Source organism: Erigeron canadensis, chromosome 4 (genome assembly GCF_010389155.1).
Source record: "Erigeron canadensis isolate Cc75 chromosome 4, C_canadensis_v1, whole genome shotgun sequence".
NCBI lineage: Eukaryota > Viridiplantae > Streptophyta > Magnoliopsida > Asterales > Asteraceae > Erigeron > Erigeron canadensis.
Window position 1 is genome coordinate 33,366,465 of NC_057764.1, and position 26,809 is coordinate 33,393,273.

Sequence of the window (26,809 nt, forward strand, 5' to 3'; positions counted from 1 at the left end):
TAAGGATACTAAATAGGACTATATGTGCACTGAAAGCGAATCTTGCTTACATTACATTTCAGTGAACTCTATTTAAAGATACTAATAGATATCTAAAGACTCGAGAGTGTTCAAACTCGTAGAAAAAACTGAAACACCTCTATATACCAAATCCATTTCTAGGCTGGAAAATAACTTAGATTGGCATAAACATCTACTTCATTCGACACCAATATGACATTAACCTTTATCCATTGATGGTATTTGAAATGCTAATTTATTTAAAACCACTATGTATATACAATTACAAGTACCTCATAAAATGATAAACAATGTTTAAATCATGTGATCCACCAGTACAACATTATATACATAATGACGGCGTCATGGGTTCAAACTTTTGGCATGATATAATTCCTGCTGAACACTAATTTACTAGCAGAACATAAACATTTCAATTTGAAAGGGTGTTGGCGTGTTGCTAATTATCGTCACAGGCTTCTCCCTTGGACCAAATGTGGACCCTTTTTGTGTTTTAACCTGCAATATTTGATCATAGATCTTAGACTAAGAAAGCACACATATTGAGGAAAACATCATTATTATGTGTAGAATTGGATCCAAACTAGATATAACTTTGGCCCTCTAGTCTGAACAATAAGGACAATTTAGGTAATCTTTTACCTACAATGGGTCAAACATGTCAGATAAAACTTTTGCTTAGAAGGAAATTTGTGAGAAGGATCCAACACCTGAAGTGTATACCCAACTGGACCTGAACCATTTTGGCCTTGTATAGTTGTATATATATAAGATGTGTTTTGAACCCTTCTCCAACTCGCCCATTTTACCACCGTACTCAAAGAGTCAAGGGGGAGTATAACTATCACATTTGACCAAAAAGTCCTAATCATCTCACAAATGTCAATCAGAATTAGAGATGGCAGCAATTTCGACCCGTATATTTGTACAGGGATCGATTTGGGATATGTCTAATCATGTCATATGGGCGAATAAACAGTTTTGCTTCGAAGAAGATGGATAAGATTTGCTAAAAGCATAGCTTAATGCCTATCCTTTGAAAAAAAAAAAAAATCTTAATGCCTAAAAACTCCTATATGTTTTTAGAAAAGCCTAAAAGAAAGCACTCATCATTGGTGAATGAAGTCTGATAATCATACTTTGCACACTAATGATCTATATATGGTAAAAATTTATGGACAAAAAGCGCGCTGGGTCAACATATCATGACATGTACCTAGAAGTTACATGTGTTGACCCATGACTGACCTGCAACCCACCCACTTTGCCACCAGAATTTACTGAAATGGTAAGAGAGTGAACGAGCAGAGATTGTATCTTAACTGTATTTATGAAGTGGATCGGAGATTCTGTTGTGATCAGCCAGGTAAGATTACTCTGTACCAAGGATAGATCTTTTTTCAACCAAAGACACAATAACTGCTACATTGTCGGGCTTTCCTCCAGCATATCCTGTGTATCCAGCTGCCTGAGCAGCATCTGAGAATGGACTTCTTACCAACACAGACCTCCCAACCTCTTGCGCTCTTGTGGCCAATAAGTTAGCAATTTCCTGACAGTAAAGAACAGAAAGCATGATTTCATAGTTACAAAGAGCACCGCATAATGAGTACGGTACCAATCAAAGTACATTAATGAGGAAGTCTATGGTGCTGTATGTAGAACAAGAACAAAGCTTGTATGATTTTTGAGCAACATCGTTTTCAGGTGTCAATATGTCTTCAAGCTTAACATGAAGTTTTGACGATTAATTCACTTTCTATAATGGGTTTCGAAAATGTACACTTTCACATTTTTCTAGAAATATTCTGTTGGAAACCTACCTATCTGTTAATAAAATTAACTGTGGTCCACAAGCTTTCTAAACTTGGTCTTAAAGAGAGGTATTAAAAAAATATATATTTCATTCTACCAAAATAAGTGCCTACTAATGCTGGATTTTTTTGGAAGAAAGGGAGTAGTACGGTAGTACCTATTATCATAAGTCAGTCATATCTTCATGACCCTTTTTACTAAAGGGTGTCTCTGCCCAATCCACTAATTATCATAAGCTGGTTGATCAAATACTAATTCTTTTTTAAATACTTGATACAATTTGGAAAGAATCAGGATAAATGAAATGAATTTTTTGTGGTTTTAGCAAACACTAGATCTACCCAAAAATGTTAATTCTACGCAAGACGAGTTCAAACTCATCGTATAACCTAGCTAGTTATAATCCGCTGATAATTATAATTATGTATCTAACTTGTATAACATGTAAGAAAAGACATAATGATTCACCTCTGGTTTCATCCCAGCTTGAATTGACTTCGAGACGATCGTAGCTATTTCCCGCTCATATAGATTATCAAAGAGCCCATCTGTAGCAGATACAACTAAGTCACCCTCTTCTAGTTCAATTGTGTGTTCCTGAGATATATTTGCATCCAAGTATTACACAGCTCGCATAATAAAGGCTATATCCCAAATAACTTAGTGCTGGTGTTAATGGGCATACCTCAACCAGTTGCAGGGGATCATCACAGTCTTCGACTTGCAATGCAAAATGGAACTCGTGAAGCAATGGAGAAGACTTCTTATAAATAGTACCATGTCTTATAATCAAAAATCCCGTGTCTCCAATATTAGCCACATGCAGAGCCTGTCAAAAATTGAACATCAGTAGAAAACTAGAAATGTCAGGATTCTTTAAGAATTTTGCTAAAAGCATCCACTTCTATTGCTTTGTATGTAGAGTCAGATGTTACAACACTTTGTTTATGACGAACAGAAACAAGTAACAGGAATAATACTACCACACATATTTATAAGTATAGCAAATAAAGTTTTGACACTATATATAAGACATCCAGATATTTGAAATACTATCTAGCCCTTGCAAGATTAGTTTTAAAGATTTTCTAGACTTTCATGTCAGAATATCTGCTCTACCAGAAAAATACCATTCCAGATTGCATGAAGTGTTAATCATTTATCATCACAATTACAAACCTGACCATCGAAGTTTGCAATCAAAACGTTGGAGGAACCTGACATATTTGTTTCTTTGACACCTTTACATAGAAGTTCAACAGGGTTAGTCATTGGAATACTGCTGTTATCCAAGATAATCTCTTCACAAGTCCTCATGAGCTCTTCGGCAAAAACTCCTGGATCAGTACCTGCATTTCAGAAGAGAGAAAAGAAAATAACTGGTATGGTTTTGCACTTGGGCACTAATGTTCCACGGAAAACAATGAAACGACTAGTACAACCCATAAACCCCAAATCTCAATTAGTTAGGGGGTTCATGAGAGAACTGAAATCATCATCACGACAACTCTCTCTAGAGAAATAAAAGAAAAAGAAAAATGGCCTGTATCAGTTAACATATGTAAATGTTTCTCATGATCAGTCGTGACCTATTTTTAAAATATTTCTGAATATAATTTGAAAAACTGGGCATGCATATAGTGATCTTAAAGGACAACATATAATGATTTTCAGAAATGATATTTTTATATGGCATAGAGAACAACCTTCAAATGACCACTGGTTGACTCCATTAGCCACCCCTAGCCATTTACCTCCAGCCACAAAAAAGGCATCATCTCCACCTGTCAATGCCTGGAATTATTAATTCTAATTACTAATCCACATGGTTAGTTTTCATTGCCAGAAGTAAAAATTAGGTATCCAGTATATTTAAAAATTAAAACTAAAGAAAAATAAAAAAGTCATTATGTATAAACATGAAATTCTGTTCTAGTAACTTTTACTTCCTCCCATCTAAATAAATGATATCTATGCTGAACTACTGTAGACTGTTAGGTAAGAAATACTACCTTCGATGGATCCTCCAACAAAGCTGCACCCGATGACAGGAAATCACCCGTGATATAAATATCCTCCCTGATAAGTCATGCAAACATCAGAAACTTAGTTGGATCCAACATTCTACCAGCAGAAATACTTGGTACATAAATGATACTTTGATGGGGAAAAAGATGAGTAATAAAATAGGGGAGGTACTTTAAGGACCTAGACATCTTAAGTTTCAGCAGAAACTTGTTAGTGTTCCCCTGTCTGCCCTATAAAAGAACTTAAATTTGAACTGGTATGTAAGAACTGAAAGATCCACATGTACCTTATTACTCCAGTTTCAGCCTCTAACAGCAAGGTAGTATCTGCTGATGCTTCAACAAGTTCAATGCTACTTATGTTGTCCTCATTTTTTTCTACTTCCAATAGTGGGTCAGTGGCACCTTCCATGAGCTAAAGATTTTTAAGAAAGAAACTAATCAGCTGGTTCTAAAAACTACAAGCTAATACTCCAGTCTAGTAAATGTTTTAGCAGCGAGAAATGGCATAAAACTTGGAATGGTATGATAGACACATGGCCACATGGGTAAATTAAAAGATGTTTAAAAGTAAACTTAATTTCTGAAAATTTTAGTTTCATCTGATTAAATACATCTGGCTTCTATTATAGTATGTTATCAATAATATATCTAAGAAATGCATTGTATGCAACTAGACATATATACTTAAGCATTCGTTGTAAGATATCATGGTTAGCTAAGAGTATGAAATAGTGCATGTAACACTTTCATAACATTCAGTTGTTATATATCCACATGAACACTTTTTGCCACTTTTCTTCGAATAAAAAGGAACTGAAGTCTAACCAGAATTGAGGTTTCAAGTGAATCATATTCAAGAGATTGTTCCAAGATGCTGTGATTTACTTCCACATCTTCAACTGGTTGAAATTCTAATTGATGGGATGACTGCTCTGCATTGTTGATGTAACTGTCACCTGCATAGGCATTGATGGCTAGTGACATAGCATCATCTGTATTCTGACCTATAGCATCCTGAACTTCAATGTCTGAAAGTTGCATCGTAGGCTTGAGTTCAACAGGGGTTGAATTAGGCTCACTTACCTCCTCTGCTAGAGTTGGTTCTGCAGGCATCGTATTTGCAATATCATTCTCAGCCCAGTTATCACTGCTCAATTCTGGCAACTCATTTTCAACAGCCTGATCCTCAACATCCATGATTTTAGTAGTCGATACTTCCATAGTGGCCTCAAGCATGCCTTGGGAAGACTCAAGCTGGCTTACCTCCTTCGAAGTTGGTTCAGCTCCCAATTCATCGGATGGTAGAAGTCCGTCTATGAGAATGGCCTCATCTATGTCCGTATCCTCATTTGCAGCATCCGTTTGTTTTGCATCTGGGATATGCATGATAGGAGGCAGTAAATCTTCCATATCACCCTCATTAGTGTTCCCGGTTTCCACAATGTGAAACTTATCATCCGCATATGGATGTGAAACATCCATGACTTCAATTTGTGAACCTTGCATGATTTCAAGCTTCACAGAAACTGATGGATCTTCACTTTCTTCATTGGCTTTTAAAGATATATCATCTGAGTCTTGAGCCTTAGTCTCCTTAAGTTTAATATCTAAAACAGGTTCTGCCTCTTCTAAAACAGGTTCTGCCTCTTCTATATTAGAAAAAGGCACAGTAGAAATACTGTTCTCCTTGTTTATAGTGCTTACCTCTTGCAGCTCATCTTCCATAGTCTGATCCTGAACATCCACAGATTCAGCACTTGAAATATCCATGGTTTTTTCCTCAACATTGACATGTATTTGGATCTGTCTTACCTCAATTAAAGTTGGTTCAATTAGTAACAGATCAGATGATGACATCTCATCTATCAACTCTTCCTTCACATCCTCATTTGCAGCAACCGTCACTTTAGCATCTGACGTATCAGATGGTAGTATCTCATCTGTAAGACTGCTCTCATTTATGTTTGTATTTTTAAATTCTTCCACATCATCTACACTTGCATCGCCCGTCAGTTCAACATCTAATGTATCAGATGGTAGCAACTTGTCTATAAGAGTATTCGTACCTTTCACCCCTTCCTCCACATCTTCAGTTGCAGCAACCATCAAATCAACATCTAACGTATCAGAAGGTGGTATCTTGTCCATAAGAGTGTTGTCCTTTTTGTTTGTATCTTTCAGTTCATTCACATCATCAACACTTGTAGCAACAGTCAGCTCAACATCTAATGTATCAGATGGTGGCATCTCGTCTGAAAGAGTGCTCTCACACGCGTTTGTATCTTTTAACTCTTCCCCCATATCTTCAAGTGTGGCAACCGTCAATTCAACTTCTGACGTCTCGGATGGTGTCATCTCGTCTACAATAAAGCCCTCATTAATGTTCGTATTTTTCAACTCTTCCTCGGCATCCTCACTTGCAGCAACGGTCGATTGTACATCTAAGGTATCAGAAGGTGGCATCTCGTCCATCAGAGTGCTCTCACTTATGTTCTTATTTTCCAACTCTTCCTCAACTTCCACACTTGCAGCAACCATCAAATCAACATCTAATGTAGTGGATGGTGGAGTCTCATCTATCAGAGTGCTCTCATTTATGTTCGGATCTTTCAACCCTTCTTCAACATCCTCACTTGCAGACACCATCAATTCAACATCTGACATATCAGATAATGTATCAGATGGTGGCATCTCATCTATAAGAATTCCCTCATTGATTTTCGTATCTTTCAACTCTTCCTCAATATCTTCACTAGCAGAAACAGTCAATTCAACATCTGATGTATCAGGTGGTAGCATCTCATCCATAAGAATGCCGCCATTTATGTTTAAAATTTTGAACTCTTCCTCGGCATCTTTACTTGTAGCAGCTGTCAATTCAACATCTAATGTATCAGATGGTCGTATCTCATCTCTAAAAGTGCCCTCATTTATGTTCATGTCTTTCAGCTCTTCTACCACATCCTCACTTGCAGCAACTGTCAATTCAATATTTAACGTATCAGATGGTAGCATTTCGTTTTTAAGGGTGCTGTCATTTATGAAATTATCTTTTGATTCTTCTTCAACATCTTCATCTTCAGCAACTGTTAATTCAACATCTAACGTATAAGATGGTAGCATTTCGTTTATGAGGGTGCTGTCATTTATGAACTTATCTTTCAATTCTTTTTCAACATCTTCATTTTCAGCAACTGTCAATTCAACATCTGGATTATGCATGGGTGCAGGCATTGTAGCAGCCACTAAATCTTCTGGATCACTTGTGTTACTATTTTCAATTCTCACCTTGTCGGAATCCCCCTCAGTTTCAAGCTTAACAGAAACTGATAGGTCTTCATTTTCAGAATCACTATTTTTTAAAAGTGTTTCTTCAGATTCTTCATTCGTGTCTTTGTTTTGACCATCATTAAGAAGAGAGAGAGTTGAGTTTGAACTCTCAGCACCTTCAAGCTGAGAAGTACAATCAATTTCATCGAGTGGTAATGAAAGAGCTTCTTCTTCCTTCAAATCATTAATGATATTAGTCTCCTTTCCATCAACATCACTATCAATATCTGCATTCCTAATTCCATCATCTGCCTCAACCGTCTGTATCTCGTTATCTCCATCTAATACCTTCAAAAACTTACCATCTTGTTCACTTAGGCTCTCAACTTCTTCCACAACATCATCATTTTTCACCACTTCACTAGCATCCCCAAAGTGGAACACTAAACTGCCGTCACGATGTTCTGCCAATAAACATTAAATAGCATGTAAAAACATGTTAATAGACACCAAATCGATTTCTATAACTTAAAGTGAACATTCAACAAAGATTGTTAGTTCTATATTGGCTAAAAGAATATTCAAAATACTATGCTTTCATTGTGTTTAGTCAATCAATTCAAACACTAAAAAAAGAACATCTAATAACTACCTTGCAAGTTCAAAGTAATGGAGATTAAACTAAAGCTTAACCAAACAGGAACTTAAGGGGGCGTTTAGTTGAAAAAAACACGCCTTGTTTTCCAAGAAAACATGGAAAATAGAAAACGCGATCAAATCATAGTTTTCCAAAAAAAGTTTTCCAAGAAAACAGAAAACATTGTTTTCCATAGAAAATTAGAAAACACTTTTTTATTGTTTTCCGCTTCTCATTTTCCATTTTCTAAATGTTAGAAACCTCAAACTATATTAACTCTCTCCCTACGCCCCGGCCCCCCGCCCTCCATCACCCCTCGCCCCCACCCCAACCCCCACTTAATAAAGTATATTAGAACATGTTTTCTAATATGCAAAATGAAAATAACATTTTCTAGTTTTGAACGCGTTTCTAAAAATTTCATTGTTTTCTAGAGATGGAAAACACCTCCATTTTCTAGAAAATTAGAAATGAAAAACTTGGAAAAAAAATTCCGTAACTAAACGCACCTTAAGCCTTTTTAAACTATAGTACATTAGTCTCTAGCATGTAGCCTATAGTTAGTCATGGAGACGAATGCATTCGTAATTATAATGAGTCCAATCCCCAACAGCCCCAAGAAGGAACCTGGTCTGTCAAACAAATTCTTTAATATACCAACCTATTTTTTGAAGTGTCTAAATTTAAGGGCAGGGGCCACTAAAAGTTGGCTTGGATCAAACTCTAGGGCATCTTTAACTGAAATTAAACCTTAAGTGGCAATATATGGCCATATTTTGTTTTTAAGGGAATTTTGTGAATAAAATGCATAAAGATAACAACAGTTAAAATTGACAATGTACCAGTGGTTGCAATGAGAACTACATCAGACGACGAACGAGGCGGAGAATTATACAATGTCCGGCATCTCGGCCTCTTTCTGAAACAGTTATGAAATGTAAAAACTGGGCGGAAAGTAGTTGTAAGAGAAGGTTTAAGAGGTGTGTTGAATTGTGTAAAAAGAGAAAAAGATTGTTGGTTTAATAAATATGAACAGCATTGATTATTATAACCAGACATATCTCTATTAAAATTAACTTAATAATGTGTTCATGTCTGTCTGGTTTTTGATGATTGTGTTGTATACAAACAAATTAAAGAAGAAGATGATCACTAGTGGTTTCAGAAAAAGCGTCTGGGAAGATTGTGGATTTATTTTTCGCGGTTAGAGTAGTTGGGTCCCACTTTAACGACAGCCAATCAACCTTCATATCCTAATTTTATTTCATTTTTGTTATCTTTTGTAAATTCTTTTGATATATCGACATTGTTTGTTAAGTTAATAAACAGGCTTGCATTTGAAGGGAAAAAAAAAAAAAAAACAAGGCTCTGATTGTTAAGTTAATAAGGCTTGGATCTAAGCAGAAGGTCTTCGATTATTAATAAACTCGAAGGAATTTCACAAATAAAGTTCTTTAATGAGAGTGAAGCAGGTTTGAGTCCTGCAAAAGGGGTAAGGTTTTATCCCAATTAAATGTCGTGCCTTCGAGCGGTTTAGTTGGAGGTTTCTCCTCCTACTAGGTATTGAGGGTGAAGGCTCTCTAACGCGGACCCGATTAAGATAACGTAAGCTAAATCCACTATTGCGAAGAAATGATCCACGCATTCAAAAAAATATTGAACTTGAATATATAATGGTATTTTGTCACACATAGAGTTTAACTTAATTTGTTGTATCATTAGTATATGTTAATTAATCTATTTTACCAAATAGTTTAATTGCTTTTGTTGTTTTGCATTAATCAATTTTCTTGTCATTTTTGCATGGGGTGATTGAGAAACACCTAGTGTAGTTAATGAGTAAGTCTATAATTCATCTTTAATGGCAAATATGACACCCTATCATCTATGTAATAAGCCTTGTCCTGCCTTTTTAGGCTATAAAATTAAGACGAAGTGTGAATGAAGGTCGCGTGAGTCTTTGCCAATACAACTCTATCATGTATTGGTGTCATGATCGACCTAACCATATTAGAGCAACTTGTGGGATGGTAATAGGGACACCATTTGGCTTTGTGTCATTTAGTATAAGGAAGAATGTCTAGTGTGGGTGTCTTGTAGATGACTTATGTAGACCGTCATGCCGAAGGTGATAAATCTACTACTGTTATAGTGTTTTTCTACCAAATCCTTTAGAAAGGTCATTCCTGATTACTAGTTATTGAAAAGGGTTTCCTCAATTTACCGGCTGCTTAATGTATGAACTATGTCTGAGTTAAGTTCTTCATTTTGGGTTCTACTATAATATGCATCCTTTGTAGTTGTCTTGTTTAATACAATTTGAGGCTTATTATCAAGAAAAAAAGTAAGCATGTATCACCCAATATCGTCTTCCACAAATTATGGGTCTTAATATTGTCTTTAACCGGTTATTCTTATAAAGGGTAAATGTAATAATCATTCTAAAAAGTAAATAAGTAACACCCGAATCATTGTATCATACATTGAGAATGCATATATACTACAAAAGAAAATAATTACAACTAAAAAGAAAAATAGTATGTTAAAAACTTGAGGCCAACAATTGGAGACCACAAAGGACTTATAAGAAGTGGGCACCACCTGAACTTGAGATCATGGTTTTGGAGATGGATATCACCATCTCATTGGCTAGAATCCTATCCAAGAGTGACTTGTAGATTTCATTTATCCTAGCTGGCTCCATTCACATATCTCTTTTGATTTCATGCCCACCCATATAATCTACCTTCCATTCTCTTCTATTTCCATATTCAGTATCAACAAAAAACACAAGCACAGCAGCATAATATAAATATTTATTAAATGGCAGCTGCTACATCTACTGCAGTGTTAAATGGGCTTGGATCACCGTTCTTGACTGGTGGCAAGAGGAGCCACACCTTGTCTGCACCAACTGGTGCTACCATTAATGGCACAGTATCAGCCCCTAGGCGGCTCGTTATTGCTGCTGCAGTTGCTCCCAAGAAATCTTGGATCCCAGCGGTTAAAGGTGGTGGTAATTTGCTCGACCCAGAGTGGCTTGATGGCTCGTAAGTCTTTATCCTTTGAAATTTTGAACATTCTGGTTTTTAAATTATGTTTCACTGATATTCTACTTCTGACTGGCTGAAAACAGGCTCCCAGGTGACTTTGGGTTTGACCCGTTGGGCCTAGGCAAGGACCCAGCATTCCTAAAATGGTACAGAGAAGCTGAGCTCATTCACGGACGGTGGGCAATGGCTGCAGTCCTTGGTATCTTTGTAGGCCAGGCATGGAGTGGGATCCCATGGTTTGAGGCTGGAGCTGACCCTGGTGCCATTGCCCCCTTCTCCTTTGGAACACTCTTGGGCACCCAACTCCTTCTCATGGGTTGGGTTGAGAGCAAGAGATGGGTCGACTTCTTCAACCCAGAATCACAATCAGTCGAATGGGCCACCCCATGGTCCAAAACTGCTGAAAACTTCACTAATTACACCGGCGAACAAGGTTACCCGGGTGGCAAGTTCTTTGACCCATTGAGCTTTGCGGGTACTATCCAGAATGGAGTTTACATCCCAGATACCGACAAGCTTGACAGATTGAAGTTGGCTGAGATTAAACATGCAAGACTTGCTATGGTTGCTATGCTAATTTTCTACTTTGAGGCAGGACAAGGGAAAACACCATTGGGAGCTCTTGGTTTGTAAGGGAAAAAAATGGATTGTGCTATTAAGCTTCCATGTATTCAATTAATATGTAAATTTATCTAGAGAAATCTCATGAAAGCATGAAGTTAAATCAATGACATCCATTTTTCTAGTTTAGTTATATATGGTTGAGTTTTGGTTGTGATCTAAATTAAAAGGCCAATTTCGGCCATGAATCGTGAATGGATTCAAAAGGTTGAAAGTCACCAAATCTGTATTCAATGCATACAATACAACCTCTTATATTTGATCTGTTTCAGCATTTTCAATCTGTTACCCATCCGGCCCGATCTGCCCATCTTACCACCTCTTGACAACAACGAAAAAAAAGCATTAAAAACCAAAAAAATACTCTAAAAACCAAGGGCACAAAAAGAATTGGCTCATTAAACTAATCAAATAAGGTTATAATTAGAGTGCTTCAGTTAATATAGGTAGAAAAAAAGAACAGAAAAACATACAAGCTTTAAGCTAGTAAACCATGGATTGCCAATATATTACTCACTGCTACCCATAGCCATCAAAAATTCACCTTCACAAACGACCTCACCTCCAACGTATGCTTTTCCCTCCATCTTTGCGATTCCAAAGCGTTTTTGAAGTTTGATTAGTGTCATTCTCATTACTAAAGTGTCTCCAGCAACCACCGGCTTTCTGAACCTCACCTTGTCAATTCCGGCAAAGAAAAAATTGTTACCTAAGTCGCTCACTTCCGGCTGCAGCATTACCAAACCACCAACTTGTGCCATTGCCTGAACTCGAAAGAAGATAATCTCTTGAAAACAAAATCAACTTAACTTTCAAATCATTTCAAGGGCTTCGAAAGTAAAATTCTAGGCATTAATCAAAGAAAGTCATCTCATTATAGACATGAAGATGCAAATAAGACAATTTGGATGCTTCCTTGGCATGTTCTGCTGCTGCATTCTCAAAATAAATATACCCAACAAAATTTGGAAAATTTCCTAACAAGCGCATTACAAATTTCGAACACGCTAAATTTCAAAATCTTCTCTACTCACCACAGGGCCTATTAAAGACTGCTTACAGATTGGAGCTATTTTAAATTAAACTTCACTTCCGTGGTTATCACTTTTAGCGTTTTAGGCTTTCAGGGGACTGTCCTATGTTGAGTAATCAGAATTTGATCAGCTGTATCAATTAGAAAATCAGTTGTTCAAGTATTTGATAAATTCTGATATTTAAGTAATGGTACATAAAATGATCTAAACAAGCGATCTTGAGAAGCAAATGTAGGTGAGAGCAAAGAAAGTAACTTTAGATTTCAATACATGACTAGTTACACACACACGATACCAAAACTCTCATAGATCACAAACTAGAATCACTAAGAAATGCATTTGCAAAAGAATATCACTCAAATTATGAATATAACTACAAAACACAAAAAATGATGATGACATAAGTATTTACCTCAACCATGAGTACACCGGGCATAATTGGCCTCTCCGGAAAATGGCCTGGAAAAAAGTTATCGTTAATAGTCACATTCTTGATCCCAACTGCTGAAACACCTGGATTATGCTCAATCACTCTATCCACCAAAAGAAATGGAAACCTACAAAACGTCAAAACGATATATGAAACCACAAACCTCAGAAAAACCCTAAGTCAAAAATTAAGCAAAAACTCAAACTTCCTACCAACACAGCTCACAAAGTCACAATTCAACGTGCTTTTCATTTCCGTCCATTACTTGACAGCTTAAGTACTTTTAAAACTTGTTTTTTAACCATCGTCTAACTCAAAATCCAAAAAGGATGCCATAGTCTTCTTGACCAAGATATATTTAGCTTACGAGGGTGATTTGACACAATACGGGCTCACTAAAAACGCAAGCTTCGATTTTTCAAGCATTACTAAGGTTAAGGGAATCCTCACATCACTATCACAGATTCACAAACTACATTATGTCATTATGTCATGTCATACATACAAGTGACCAATATTTACACAATGGTACAACAAAGATAATTACTTTTTAATAAATAACGTTAAATAAAAAAAATAAAAAATAAAAAACAGATTAAGAATTAGATAGTTACAAACCTGTGAGGCAAAAAACTGCGAATTTGATTGATATCAATAACAGTTGGAAAGGCAGGAAACCCTGAAAGAAACATTTGATTAAAAAGAATAAATTGATTGAAATAAAGTTTGAAACTTTTTAATGAGAAATGGAAAATGGTGTACTTAGTTCAATTGGGGTTTCATTATTTGAGCTATCACTTGGAGAAGAAGAAGAAGATTTTGTAATAATGGAATTATGTTTGTTAGTAATATTTAATTGGGATGTTTGAAGTGAGAATGGATTGAAAGAGATGGTGGATACGGGTTTGGGGCTCCGGTTAGAGAGAGGGGAAAGAGAGTTGATTTGGAAGAGAGGTATGGAAGCCATTGGAGATGCGATAGGATTTATTATGGTAAGAGGAATGTGTTTTTGTGTTTAAAGGGAAGATGGTGATTACTGATTAGTTGGGCAGGGTATTCAGCTTGGAACTTTGCAAGTGAAAATGGCATGAATAGATCAATAGAAAGAGTTCGAATTCATATACATATTTGTAAAGTCGTGAATTACTTGTGAATTTCAACAAATTATCTTTATCTTGTTTTAATTAGGTTCGTGTTAAAAGAGCCTATTTGATGAACGTATCTCCATTTAAACTCTTAGAGAAAAAAAATTAAAAAAAATCCTACCTTGTTAATTAAAGCTTGAATTTAAGACTTTCAAGAATAAACACTTCTACACCTATCCTAAGACAAGCTAACGGTAAACCCGTTTAAATGAGTTGGTTAATTCGAATTTATATTGATATTTAGTTGTACGCATCAATTTTCTCAATTTTAATTATTTGATTTAATGAATGGTTTATAAATAAATAAGTAAACCTGAAGTTATATTAATCTTCATTATTATTTTTTGTTAATGAACAAACACAACAAAATGTATACAAATAAACAAACATATAATTAAACATTTAGATTCATATTCAAACATCTCAAATCATTTATCTTTTGAAAATTAAATAGTTTTTGATATGATTTTAAGATTAACCACTCCACTAAACAAACAAACACAAGTAATGAATGAACGTTGTATGAGGTTTAAGCCAAGCGTTAAATTAGTTTACAGCTCACATGCCATTTAGTACAACCCGTGGTCAAATAAGCACCAATTCAATAACTGTAGTACTTTATGTTGGTTAATTTGTAGTTATTTTTAGTCTCTTAGATAGAAAGCGAACCTCTACATTGTCACTCTTTCTAAGCAAATAGAATTAACACAATTAATAGATGCATCTTTGGATTTTTCACTAGTCTTGTGAATTCGACTATTTACTTGTAGGTATTTTTCATGAATCAACATTAACAGTTCGTGATCTACATCTTGTAATCTAACAGGGCCGTTTCCGAAAATGCCAAAAATGTTTGAGGCCTAAGAGAAGAAGAAAAATTGGACTCTTAAAATCCCGATCATAAACTTGTCAAATCCTTACGATTTCATAATACTTTTTGTGAAAAATATAACAATACTTTTTGTGAAAAATATAACCAAAAGTAAATAATTTTTGAATCGTTACAATATTAAAAAAAAAAAAATACGTGGAATAATATAACTCAAAGACATAATGTATAAAAAAATGTTGGTAATTAGTGATATTAATTATTCGTCAATGATTTGAAAAAACTTTGTTGGCAGTGATATTAATAGGAAACTTTTGCTACGTTATTATTTTTTATTAAGTTTTTGTTACATCAGCTATGCAAAATAGCATAACGTAATATCTGAAGCCTACTAGTTTCATGGTCCTGGGCTCCTCATTTTTTAGGGCCCTGGGCTCAAGCCCTCTTTGCCTACCCTCAAAGCTGGCAGTGTAATTTAAGATACGTGCATGATTTCGCGAGGTTACATGTATATATCGAATATCGATTGATTGTTAAAAAATAACTAAATAAATAAAATAAGAAAAATCACTCTTTCTAATTGTAAGATTTTTGGCTCTTTTATAAACATACAGTATCTCTATATTTCCATCAAACAGTATGCATGGTCATCACTTCATGTTACTTTATATATATAGTTTATACGAGTAATTAATACTCCAAGTTACCAAGACTCTAATTAAATTAATTAATATTCTGGAGTTCCATGTCAACCCGAGAACTTTGACCTGTCTGACCCGCAAACGCATGACCCGTGAACACTACCCGATTGATTAATCCAACAAACAACATCTCTACGTACTGGTTAATAGAGATCGAGTCATATGAAAATCAATGCGATATTATTAATGCATGCATGAATGCATGAGGGATGGATACATGAATCACACTATGCAATTACTCGTAATAAAAGAACAGCGTAACCCGGCCTCCTTATAGTGGATTACAATATATGACGAGTATTATTCAAATTTTTGATCAAACAAACTTGATATAATTCACTCCAAAAACAAACATGAAAATGTGAAATAAATGTACTTGGAAGGTAATTTACATTCCTTCGGAAATTTAAAACAAACGTATGACCATGCATATATCACAATTTTAATTAGTATCGATTAATTGCGGAACAAACTTTACGAATTTCACCTTGTTTCCCTGTTTTCACATTATTATTACCCATCTTCACCATGGCTCTTCCAAACTCTTCGTTAAATCTTGATCCAGTTTGCGGCATAGTTCCCAAAAACCTTTTTACAAATATCCTGGTCCTACGATCACTCCACAACTTGGCATCAGATTCAATAACTCCCCGCCCGTACCTCAGGTTATTATAGAAGGAATTTCCAAAGCTATTAACACTGCCAGTATCAAGACCCACACGGTTCAAAGGGTTACCACCATTAGGGCAAAGTGCTCGTAGCTGAGGTAGGAATGCTTTGTTTATATCTGGGTCGGGTCTATTGGTGTTGTTGAAATTGTATAGCCTGTAGCTAAATACTGCACAAGCAGCTGTCCCGATTGTGTGTGATCCTGTAAATGAACAAGTTAATTAATTAGTTACACTGCTTACTTCATGTTTTTTAGCTTGGAGAAAGGTTCATGTGAGAACCATGAGAACCTTTAAATTATAACTTGATCATATTCATACGTAAATGTTATATGTGAACAAATTCATTCATATATAAATAGATCAAGTTGTACTTAATATTACACGAGAGGAAGTACCCGTGCGTTGCGGCGGTGAGATGATGGGGTGATAGGTCATAGAGTGTGATAGCCAAATGTCTTAGCCGTACAGGCTCCGCCCTCGAATTTAAAAATTCGTCGAAACTATGTTGAATAACATCTCTAATGAAAGAGCAAGAAATTTTAAAAACACCCATATAATATTTATAATTTATCGATGTACGGTTTATGAGATAAAAGATTTTGAACGAATTGGAGGGATAAATGATTTATGGATGAGAGAGAAAAAAGATGATTGGTTGAGATTTGATGAGAAAGAAATGGTGTTTGGTAATATATAATTGATAGAAGGGGCATTTTGGAAAAGTAAATGTTGAATTGAAAGTTGAAAGTTGAAAATCTATTTGCTTTATAATACGAGAGTAAGTACCCGCGCGTTGCGGCGGTGAGATGGTGGGGGTGATAGCTAGGTCAGAGAGTGTGATAGTCAAATGCCTACGGCCTTCGCTCTCGGATTTAAAAATTCGTCGAAAGTATATCGAATGACATCTCTAATGAAAGAGCATGAAATTTTAAGAACACTCATACAATTTTTATAATTTATCGACGTATGATTTTTGAGATAAAAGATTTTGAATGAATCGGATGAATAAATGATTTATGGAGGAGAGAGAAAAAAGATGATTGGTTGAGATTTGAGGAGAGAGAAAAGGTATTATGGTTATTTTAGATAAATATAGAAGAGATGAGAGGGGTATTTTGGGGATGTACTTAAAATCAATATTGAAAATTTCAATTCAATATTGAAAATCTGGAAGGAATCTGCTTTATAATATAGTATAGATATGTTCTATAGTATAGATATGTTCATATGTGAATAGTTCTCACCTGAACCATATATATATGTATATATATATATATAGTGTGAAAAGGTTAAGATATACATACATATATCCGGGCCTGTACAAGTTATAATTTTATATGTATGTGCTTCACTACTTACCAACAAGGGTAACCATATCTTTCGTGCTTAGACCTATACCGGCGAACTTTTTGATTTGGATCGCAATAGGGTCATTGAATGCAGGCAAATCTGCAGTATCATTTGCCAATGAAACCAATCCATCTCTACGCCCTAACGGAACCTTCCAACTACATCCACCCGTCTGTAAGAAATTTAAAATATGATTAATTAATTAACGATGTACAACGTAGAATTATTTGTCTAACATTCAAATTAGGTAGATGTAATAAAAGTTAGCTAGTTCTTACCAGGACAACAGAGTCACGAGCAGCAAGCGCAAGAATATCGGCACAAGAGACCACTCCAGGGCATGCGGTTTCTAGCTTGGTTTTTGCAGCATCAATAACTTCAAAGCCTCTCAAGAAGGCGTTGGGTGGTGCAGACTTTTCGGTTGATGAACCGTTAATTAGTAAAGATGCATCACAACCTCGAATATAACAGTCATGGAAAAACATCCTTAGTATACCTGGCGCCATTGTGGGGTTCACCTTTACAGCGGATTGAACCGTCGACCTTACTATGGATTCAACGTTAGGACAAGTTTTCCCGTAAAAGCCAACCGACGTGCCATGGCCTAATACCAAGGTGGTAAGTGTCACCAAAAGGAGAACCAACAAGGCAAACATTTTGTTTAGAGAAGAAAACTCCATTTTAATTTTATACAAGTTTCAAATAATTGTAGGGAGCTGAGGGTATTTATAGCACTTTGGTAATGAAAATATAGAGGTATATTATGTACACATCAGCATAATAATTACTTATACAAACAAATGGGATGATGCCGAATGCAGACCATGGACATAAATTTATTTATTCCATATAGTTTATGAAAATGTTAAAAGAATTATTCTAGTAGTAGTGGTTTAATTAATTTAGTTATGATAACATTCTATTAAAACATGAAGGAGATCATGTTGTATCAAGTGGTGTTAAATTAAGCAAAATAAGGTGAGTTTATAAGTTGACATTTGTTAGATCAGAGGAGGCTAGGTCAAAAGACAGAACATTCAGCTAATGTAATGGAAGACATGATCAACTACGAGTATTAATTATTCTGTGCAATATTATTGTAAAGTGTATATTATATAAATATAAATCAATTCTGATCTGATATATATATATATATATACACAAATATCACAGGGGCTGTATATTCAAAACGTGCGGGCCTAAAATGTATTACCGGCTGCTATCGTGCATAGATCGAGTGACCTTCAAAGCAGACGAACCGGTGATTGGAATATAGATTCAACGTTAATTAGGACTAAAAAGCTACGTACGGACGCACTGCAATGGTCTAATCCCGAGCTGTTAAAGGTGGCTAACAGGAGAATCAACATCATGACAAATTGACAATCATTCTCTATCATCAATGAATTGAAAGAAACCTCTATTTTTTTTTTCATATATAGGTTCCATGTTTACAATACTTTATAAAAGAAACCCCCGGAAATGAATTTATATATCTGAAATAATCCGTATCTTTTATTTATTAATTTAAACAATCCTATCTAATATATTTATAAAGATTATTGGGTATTGTAAAACAAGTATTAACGTAAAACAAATAAGAAAAGATCTTAACCTTTAAATCATGGTTAAATTGATGCTCGAATCAATTGATACACGATGATTTTCATGATTCACGGTAATTTTTAGTATAGGGAAATCTATTGTTTTATTTGTTTTACTTTAATAGTTGTTTTATTTTTCCTAAAACCTATATATATATATAGGTTTTAGGAAAAATAAAACAACTATTAAAGTAAAACAAATAAAACAATAGGTCTTGCTTCATTGAAAATCATCGTGCATCATGAAAATCATCGTGCATCAATTGTTACGTGAATCTTCGTGCATCAATTTAATCATGATTTAAGGGTCAAGATCTTGTCTTATTTGTTTTACTTTAATATTTGTTTTACAATATCCAACCCTATATATATAATATACCTAATGAAATAATTTATAGCATAAATCCCTCAATTATTAAAAATAACTACATTATCTCTTTTAATATCAATTACTTTTACATTCACCACCATTGTTGCCCCCACCACCCGTCACCGCCACCATTGCCCCCACCGCCGCCGCTACCTGTCGCAACCATTAACACCACCATCACCGCCGCATTGTGCGATCATATGATCGACTCGTTTACAATAATTAGTATAATATTTGGCATATGTCATTTTTAAGCAGAACGACTCTATAAGAGATTGACAATTTGCTAGAGTAAAACCCATTTTATAACACAATTCTTTAACTGCTCCAAAAACAAATAGATCCATCATTTGAGTAGCTTTCATAAGATAAGACGCGGTCCAAATATATACTCTTAATTAAAGAACCAATACATTTCAAATTTTATACTCATTTTTTGTAAGAGGAGTGGTTTTCTTTTATACCAAAACTCTTTGTAAAACCCAATAGTCGTCAACAAATACGTACATTTGCGAATCCTGTAGGCCTCAGTCAACTCTGCAGCTTTTCCTGACTTTTTCTCACTGTCACATCAGTTTTTCTCTCCTTAAATCACCTCTTTCTACTCATTACCAACCCAACCTCTTCCTCACATCTTCCTCGAAAAACAAAAATTTAATCAAAAAAGGTTTTTTTTAGTTTACATCAAGGTCGGGACCACCACTACCTCTTCCTCACCCGCCGATGGGGAAGAGGCAAACTCGCAAGAGCCAATGTCGAGCTCGTGCCAATGCAGGAAGAGGGGAAGAGGTGCAAAGACGAGATACAAAGTCGGGGTTGGCACCGGCCTTAGAGGGGTGAGGTGGCTTCAAGATAACAAACAAAAACAAGCTTTTTGTTAAGGGAGTAGTTTAGAATGAAAGTCAACCATATAAAAAGTCAACATTATAAAAATACAAATTGAAACTACATGGATGAAGCAAATGAAATTTTCAAAATTTTGGTTGATATAAATGGTAACTAACTCGATCAATATTTCTCATACTTAAACTATTGTCATGAACTTCAAGATATTTTCTTTTACTTCATAAATGAATGAATGTTGATGGGAATCAAAATAGATGAGCGATATATGCATATATTATTTTATATATAGTAGATAGTAGAAGATATCATATTTAATTGGTCAATCAACATATAATAATTGCCTGTTTTCAAACGGGAAATTTTAAAAAAAGTTTAAACTTGTTATTTAATCACATAAAAGAATATGATTAATTGATTGTGAAAAGAAAAACAAAAAAAATTATATGCTTAATGTTTTCCCCTATTTATATATAAACAAGTCTTAATGCTCGTACGATGTATGTTTTTATTTTATATATACTTTCAATTATTTATATACATATTGAATTATATATATATATGGCTAACACTACAAAGAGAAAAAAATAAACAATGTTTTAATCTAGACCATTGAAAATAAACCAATAAGTTAATCTCTACCATTAAAACTAAAAGTCAACTTTGATGGTTAATTATGACAATAATGCATTAATCCATAATTAAAAAACCAATTATTAGCTATAAATAAATAAATATAATATAGATAATAAAGGTGCATCAAGTTGGCGTTCAAAAAAAATTGCATCTCCATGATAGATTTATGTTATCCAAAAGAAAAAAAAAAGTTTGTATAGGATCCAATTAAAACATATTGAAAATTTGATTCTAATTAAAACCTAATATATAAAAAAGGAGAAAGTGATGTACCTTTTTGATTAAGATATATAATAAATCTTGAATAGGTTTATATTGATTTAGATTTAATATTCAAGTATCCAAAAGAAAAAAAAGAGTTTGTATAAGATCCAATTAAAACATATTGAAAATTTGATTCTAATTAAAACCTAATATATAAAAAAGGAGAAAGTGATGTACCTTTTTGATTAAGATATATAATAAATCTTGAATGGGTTTATATTGATTTGGATTTAATATTCAAGTAATCCTCTGTCATAAATCGTGCTTTGTTCTGTGATCGTCTCATGTTCAGTGATTCCTATTGTGTTTAGGATAAGGATGTTGTATATCGTTATCTGCTATTATGTTTGTGATATGTATTTAGAGTTCAAATTGTGTTTATATTAAATATTAAACTAAATATGAATATTTAATTTTTATAAAAATCTAATTTAATATTTGTTACTAAGTCATTAGGTTTTGAAATAATTTTTTATAGACAATATTTAATATGTTGAATTTTTTTTAACTAATTAAATGATTATAAATTTAAAAAAAAATCTCAAGTTGATGGTTAAAAATTAATATAAATAAAGTATTTAGGGTTAAAAATATAAATTATTGATGAAAAACAAAAAAGTGTACATTATGAGACTTTTTCTACAAAATAATATAAATATTAATATAATAATATACTAGCTAATCAACCCGGGTTTAACCCGGACATTTTAAATAATATTTTAAATAAAAATAAAATGTAAAGAAAAATATATGTAATTTTTGTTATTTAATACATTATAACTTGGTTTGAAGATATTAAACTGACTAATATAATATTTATATATAAATACTTATTGCATTAATAAAACATAATAGAACATTTCCAATCAAAATTAGAAATTTAAAATAAGTGTTTAATGGGTTATTTATAAGATTTTATTCAAAAACTAGAATAGTATCCGTGCAATGCGTAAAATGATAAATACCGAAAAAATGTAAATTTAGATTTAAAAATGATGCTCATAAGTTTTTACTTGGGAAAACGGATGAGAGTGATGATGGTTAACTTTATCAATCGTCAATTTAAAATTTTAATGCACGAGTAAATAACTTTATATAAAATAGTAACTAAGACAAGTATAAGTATAATTATAAAATAATTAATTGGGATTAACGAGTTCGGTTAACGAATTGATAAAATCCAACACGAACCCGACCTCATATCAATATCGAGTTTGAAATCTCAATTTAAATCTGTCAATCCGTAAACCCAAACCCAACCCAACCGCCAACCTAAAAAAATTGGGTTCACAGGTTAAATGAATAGGTTAATTGATTTCAAGTCATATGAGTTGATGAATTGGTAGATTAGCGGGTTGGCTTCAGGTCATATGGGTTAGTGTGTTGACCCGGTCAATAACCGGGTATTGATCTAGTTACTATTGAGTTTTGAATACAAACAAACAAAGATACTTCAATTTAAGATATTTCTTAATTTTGAAATAACTAAATGAAGTATTACTTAATTTACATATCTATAACTCTTTATAAAGCAGATTGACATTTTTTATTTTAGAATAATCAACATTTTTTTTATTCCCAAAATGTCCATATTTCTTAATCATAATCCCTCTATACACCTAATTTAATTTTTTACTATCTAATAAAGAAAACAACACTCTCTATAAAAGTTACATGGGGAATTATTCAAAATATTTTTAATTATTAAATTACATTAACAGTCTTTTATCTTTTAAAATGTCTTTACTAATTCTTTACATTAACTACTTTTACATTAATTATCTACAACACTCGATGTCATTTTTTGTAAGAGTGGTTTTCTTTTATATACCAAAACTCTTTGTAATGGCCAGTAGTCAACAAATACGTACATTTGTAAATCCGGCCAGTTAGAGGGTTGAGGTCACTACATCAAAAATGTCATTTATTCGCACTTGAAAATGTTTAAAAAGTATTCATATTTGAAAGTGTGAAAAAATTTAAAAAATCATAACTTTTTCACACTTATATATGTGGAGAAAAAGTTCACACTTCCAAGTGTGTAAACTATATCAATTATTTACACTTGAAGGTATAAGGATAATTTGTAACACCAAATTTCTTCACACAAGAAAGGTGTGAAAAAATTAGGTATTATAATTTGACTTTCACACTTTTAAGTGTGAATATGTTTTACATTTGCTCACATTTTTAGGTGTGAATTTTTTTCTTTCAACACATAAGTTTGAAAAAATTATAACTTTTCAATTTTTTCTCACTTTTACATGCGTATATTTTTTAAACTTTTTTTAAGTGTGAATATATCAAAAAAAAATTTCACACTTTTTTAAAGTAAGTGTGAATAAATGAATTTTTTGTTGTAGTTGGCGGCTTCAAGAGAACAAACAAAAACAAGCTTTTTGTTAAGAGAGTAGTTTCAAATGAAAGTCAATCATGTAAAAAGTCAACATTATAAAAATACAAATTGAAGCGACATGGACGAAGCAAATGAAATTTTCAAAATTTTGGTTGATTGATATTGTAAATGGTAGCTAACTCAGATCAATATATATTTCTCATACTTAAAAGTTAAAACTATATATTGTCATAAACTTCGAGAATTTTTTTTTTAAGTTGCATAAATGAATATTTGAATAATTGAATAAATGTCGATGGGAATCTGTATAGAAGAATTTTTTTAAACTGCATAAATGAATGACATAAATGAATGAATGCAATGGGAATCTAAATAGAAATCTTTTTTTTTAACCGCATAAATGAATGAATGTCGATGGGAATCTAAATACATGAGCGATATATCAATAATCTATATCTATATCTATCTTATAAAACATTTGATTCTTTTTATTTTTCAAAACAAAATTTAATCTGCCCAAACTACCTTTTCCCTGTATCCACTAATTTGAATATCTAATACTGTTAATGAAATTCTTTAAAATTACATCTCTCAACCTTTACGATAATTACACTACCTTCTTTTACATCAATTATTTCTATATTAATGACCACACCACAGCCACTGTCGTCGCCGCCACCATAACCCGCCACCGCCACCATACCGTCGCATCGCGTGAACGTGTGACTAGTACCTTATAAAAGAGAAACACACCCTCCAAAAATCTCAAATAAAAAATTGAACTATCTAAAATATTCTTTTGCTTTATTCATTAATTTAGGTTTTTCCACCTAATATACCCACAATACTCTTTTAATGAAATAATTTATAACATAAATTTCTCAATCTTTAACATAACTACACTACCTCTTTTAACATCACTTACTTTTACATTCACCATCATTGCCGCTCTCACCACCCGTTGTCATTGCCGCCACCACCACCATCTCCCCGCGCCGCTAACATCATCGTCGCCGCATTGTGCGGGCGTATAACTCATATTATATACAGTAGAATATATCATATTTAATTGGTCAATCAACAGACAATTGCCTGCTTTTAAACGAGAATTTTTTTAAAAATTAAGTTTAAATTGTTTTGCTATTTAATCACATGAAAGAATATGATTAATTGATTGTGGAGAAAAAAACAAAAAGTTATATGCTAATTGCTTTCCCTTATTTATATATAAACTAGTCTCAAATATCCGTACGATACAGTTCAATTGTATATGTATTTTCGATTACTAATTATATACATATTGAATTACTATATATTGAGTTTTGAATACAAACAAACAAAGATAATTCAATTTAAGATGTTTTTAATTTTGAAATAACTGAAATAAGTATTACTTAATTTACATATTATAAAATGAAGCAAAGGAAGTAGTCGGTTATAAAGGGTAAAAAAAGTAATAAATCCTTCTAACCATATGACATTTGGTAAAGTTAAATCTAATAAGGTTTTATTCAGATTTGAGATTAAGATAGAAAATAAGTAGATTAATGTGTTTGTTATGACCATCATTATTATAAAAAAATATTGGCTTTCAAAGTCATAAAAGAATTTCATGGTAACTAGCAATGAAAATGAAATGTAACTAAGAAAAATGGGTTGATCCTTTTGTAAATGTAATTGTCTAAAGTGCATAATAGCTCGTCCTTGTATGCTGACATTATTATTATTATTATTTTTTAAGGTGTGGATCATTTGCTCACAACAAGGAATTTTGCTTATGTTGTCTTTACTGGGTTGCAAGGCCGGTCCTGAGATTTTTGATGCTCGATTCTTGACATTTTAAAATGCCCTTACTAAATTTTGTAAACGAACAAAATGCACGTTTATTTTTAGAGAGTTGGAACCATATCAAACAAGACCGGTCATTCTCCCGTCGATTTCTAATTATATAAATACTTTTTTACAGCTTTAGCAAATCACTTCAAATCATAATTAAGATCAACATAAATCACATATACATGCAATGATGTCTTCATTAGTCTTTTAAGGTAAAACATGTTATATTGTCATAATTCATCAGTTGCAACTTTTAACTAAAAAGTTTAGTTGTTTTTTATTATCTTAAATGTCATGCTTTCAAAACAAATATCTATATTTTATTGTGATTATAGTTTAAAATTAAATCCATATTTGCTAATAAGGTTCAAATCTTAGCATAGGTTTTAGAGTAATTTTATAAGTAAAACTTATTTTAGTGTATGTAATACGTAATTTACTGTTCAAAAGAAAAATTAATAAGACTAAGGCCTAAGCCAACGGCTTGTCCACAGCCCCTTCCTCAAATGTGTCGACAAGGACACCAATGGCAGCAACTTGTTCGTGGGCAAGACTGACATAACAGGTCCGACACGACTGGTTAAGACACGAACCTGTTAAAGTCAAACACGAACACGACCTGTTAACTAATCGTGTCATTTTTATCAAACACGAACACGACACGAAAATCAACAGATGTACCTGTTAAAGACATGTTAAAGAACCTGTTAAACTTTTTTCTTTCTTTGGGATGTATACTCATATTCATATTCATATAACGTCTCTATATCTATATTAAATTGTTATATCTAGAAATGTAAACATAAACACATATATCCATATACAAACACATATATACAAACGCTAAAACGCATCTGTTCAAAACATTTCCAGATTTATATAAGTTTAAAGTAATAAACCCTAGATCTTAGAAATATAAACATGAAGAAGAAATAAGTACAAGATCTATAAAGAAAAAAAAAGAAGAAAGAAGATTGATCTGGTGGTGTAGAAGACGGTGATTGTCGTTGTTGTTTCCAATCGAAACCACGACGCTGATAAGGTGGCGATATCTCCGTCGACTAGCGGATCCACCAGAATCTGGTTTCATTAGTGGAGATATTTACGCAAAGAATATCTTCTGATTTTATCTTAGATATATAGATATAAATTAGCATGCATGGATTTTGAGATTTGATGGAAGATTTGTTGTTATTGTTGTTGTGTAAGGAAGATAAGATTTTGGTCAAAGAAAATAATGAGAAATAAAAAGAGGGTGGGACAAGGGAACGAGAAGTCAGATGCATTTTTACT

The 26,809-nt window shown here is 33.3% G+C and overlaps 4 protein-coding genes across 5 annotated transcripts; 1 reads left to right on the forward strand and 3 right to left on the reverse strand.

Moving 5' to 3' along the window:
• Window positions 1-214: 214 nt before the first annotated feature.
• On the reverse strand, window positions 215-8,920 carry LOC122595015 (probable protein phosphatase 2C 62). Of its 2 annotated transcripts, XM_043767293.1 has the most exons (10): window positions 8,616-8,897; window positions 4,692-7,600; window positions 4,151-4,278; window positions 3,849-3,915; window positions 3,543-3,630; window positions 3,016-3,185; window positions 2,522-2,665; window positions 2,305-2,433; window positions 1,345-1,573; window positions 215-519 (listed from the first exon to the last, which is right to left on the reverse strand). In XM_043767293.1, the coding sequence occupies exons 1-9, from the start codon at window positions 8,830-8,832 to the stop codon at window positions 1,394-1,396; spliced, it is 4,032 nt and encodes a 1,343-aa protein (XP_043623228.1). In that variant the 5' UTR covers window positions 8,833-8,897; the 3' UTR covers window positions 215-519; window positions 1,345-1,393. The 2 variants fall into 2 exon arrangements, with proteins under 2 accessions (XP_043623228.1, XP_043623229.1); XM_043767294.1 differs by lacking the exons at window positions 215-519; window positions 1,345-1,573; window positions 2,305-2,433; window positions 2,522-2,665 and having other exon boundaries at window positions 3,093-3,185; window positions 3,543-3,620; window positions 8,616-8,920.
• A 1,620-nt stretch (window positions 8,921-10,540) lies between these two features.
• Window positions 10,541-11,576, forward strand: LOC122595022 (chlorophyll a-b binding protein CP24 10B, chloroplastic-like). Its single transcript, XM_043767302.1, has 2 exons — window positions 10,541-10,823; window positions 10,910-11,576. Exons 1-2 carry the CDS (start codon window positions 10,597-10,599, stop codon window positions 11,457-11,459), a joined length of 777 nt encoding a protein of 258 aa, XP_043623237.1. The 5' UTR covers window positions 10,541-10,596; the 3' UTR covers window positions 11,460-11,576.
• A 248-nt stretch (window positions 11,577-11,824) lies between these two features.
• On the reverse strand, window positions 11,825-13,982 carry LOC122595023 (3-hydroxyacyl-[acyl-carrier-protein] dehydratase FabZ-like). Its single transcript, XM_043767303.1, has 4 exons — window positions 13,674-13,982; window positions 13,530-13,590; window positions 12,894-13,038; window positions 11,825-12,211 (listed from the first exon to the last, which is right to left on the reverse strand). The coding sequence occupies exons 1-4, from the start codon at window positions 13,876-13,878 to the stop codon at window positions 11,957-11,959; spliced, it is 666 nt and encodes a 221-aa protein (XP_043623238.1). The 5' UTR covers window positions 13,879-13,982; the 3' UTR covers window positions 11,825-11,956.
• A 2,050-nt stretch (window positions 13,983-16,032) lies between these two features.
• On the reverse strand, window positions 16,033-18,287 carry LOC122597443 (peroxidase N1-like). The gene is made up of 3 exons (XM_043770036.1): window positions 17,886-18,287; window positions 17,617-17,779; window positions 16,033-16,457 (listed from the first exon to the last, which is right to left on the reverse strand). Exons 1-3 carry the CDS (start codon window positions 18,285-18,287, stop codon window positions 16,033-16,035), a joined length of 990 nt encoding a protein of 329 aa, XP_043625971.1.
• Between the last annotated feature and the right edge of the window lie 8,522 nt (window positions 18,288-26,809).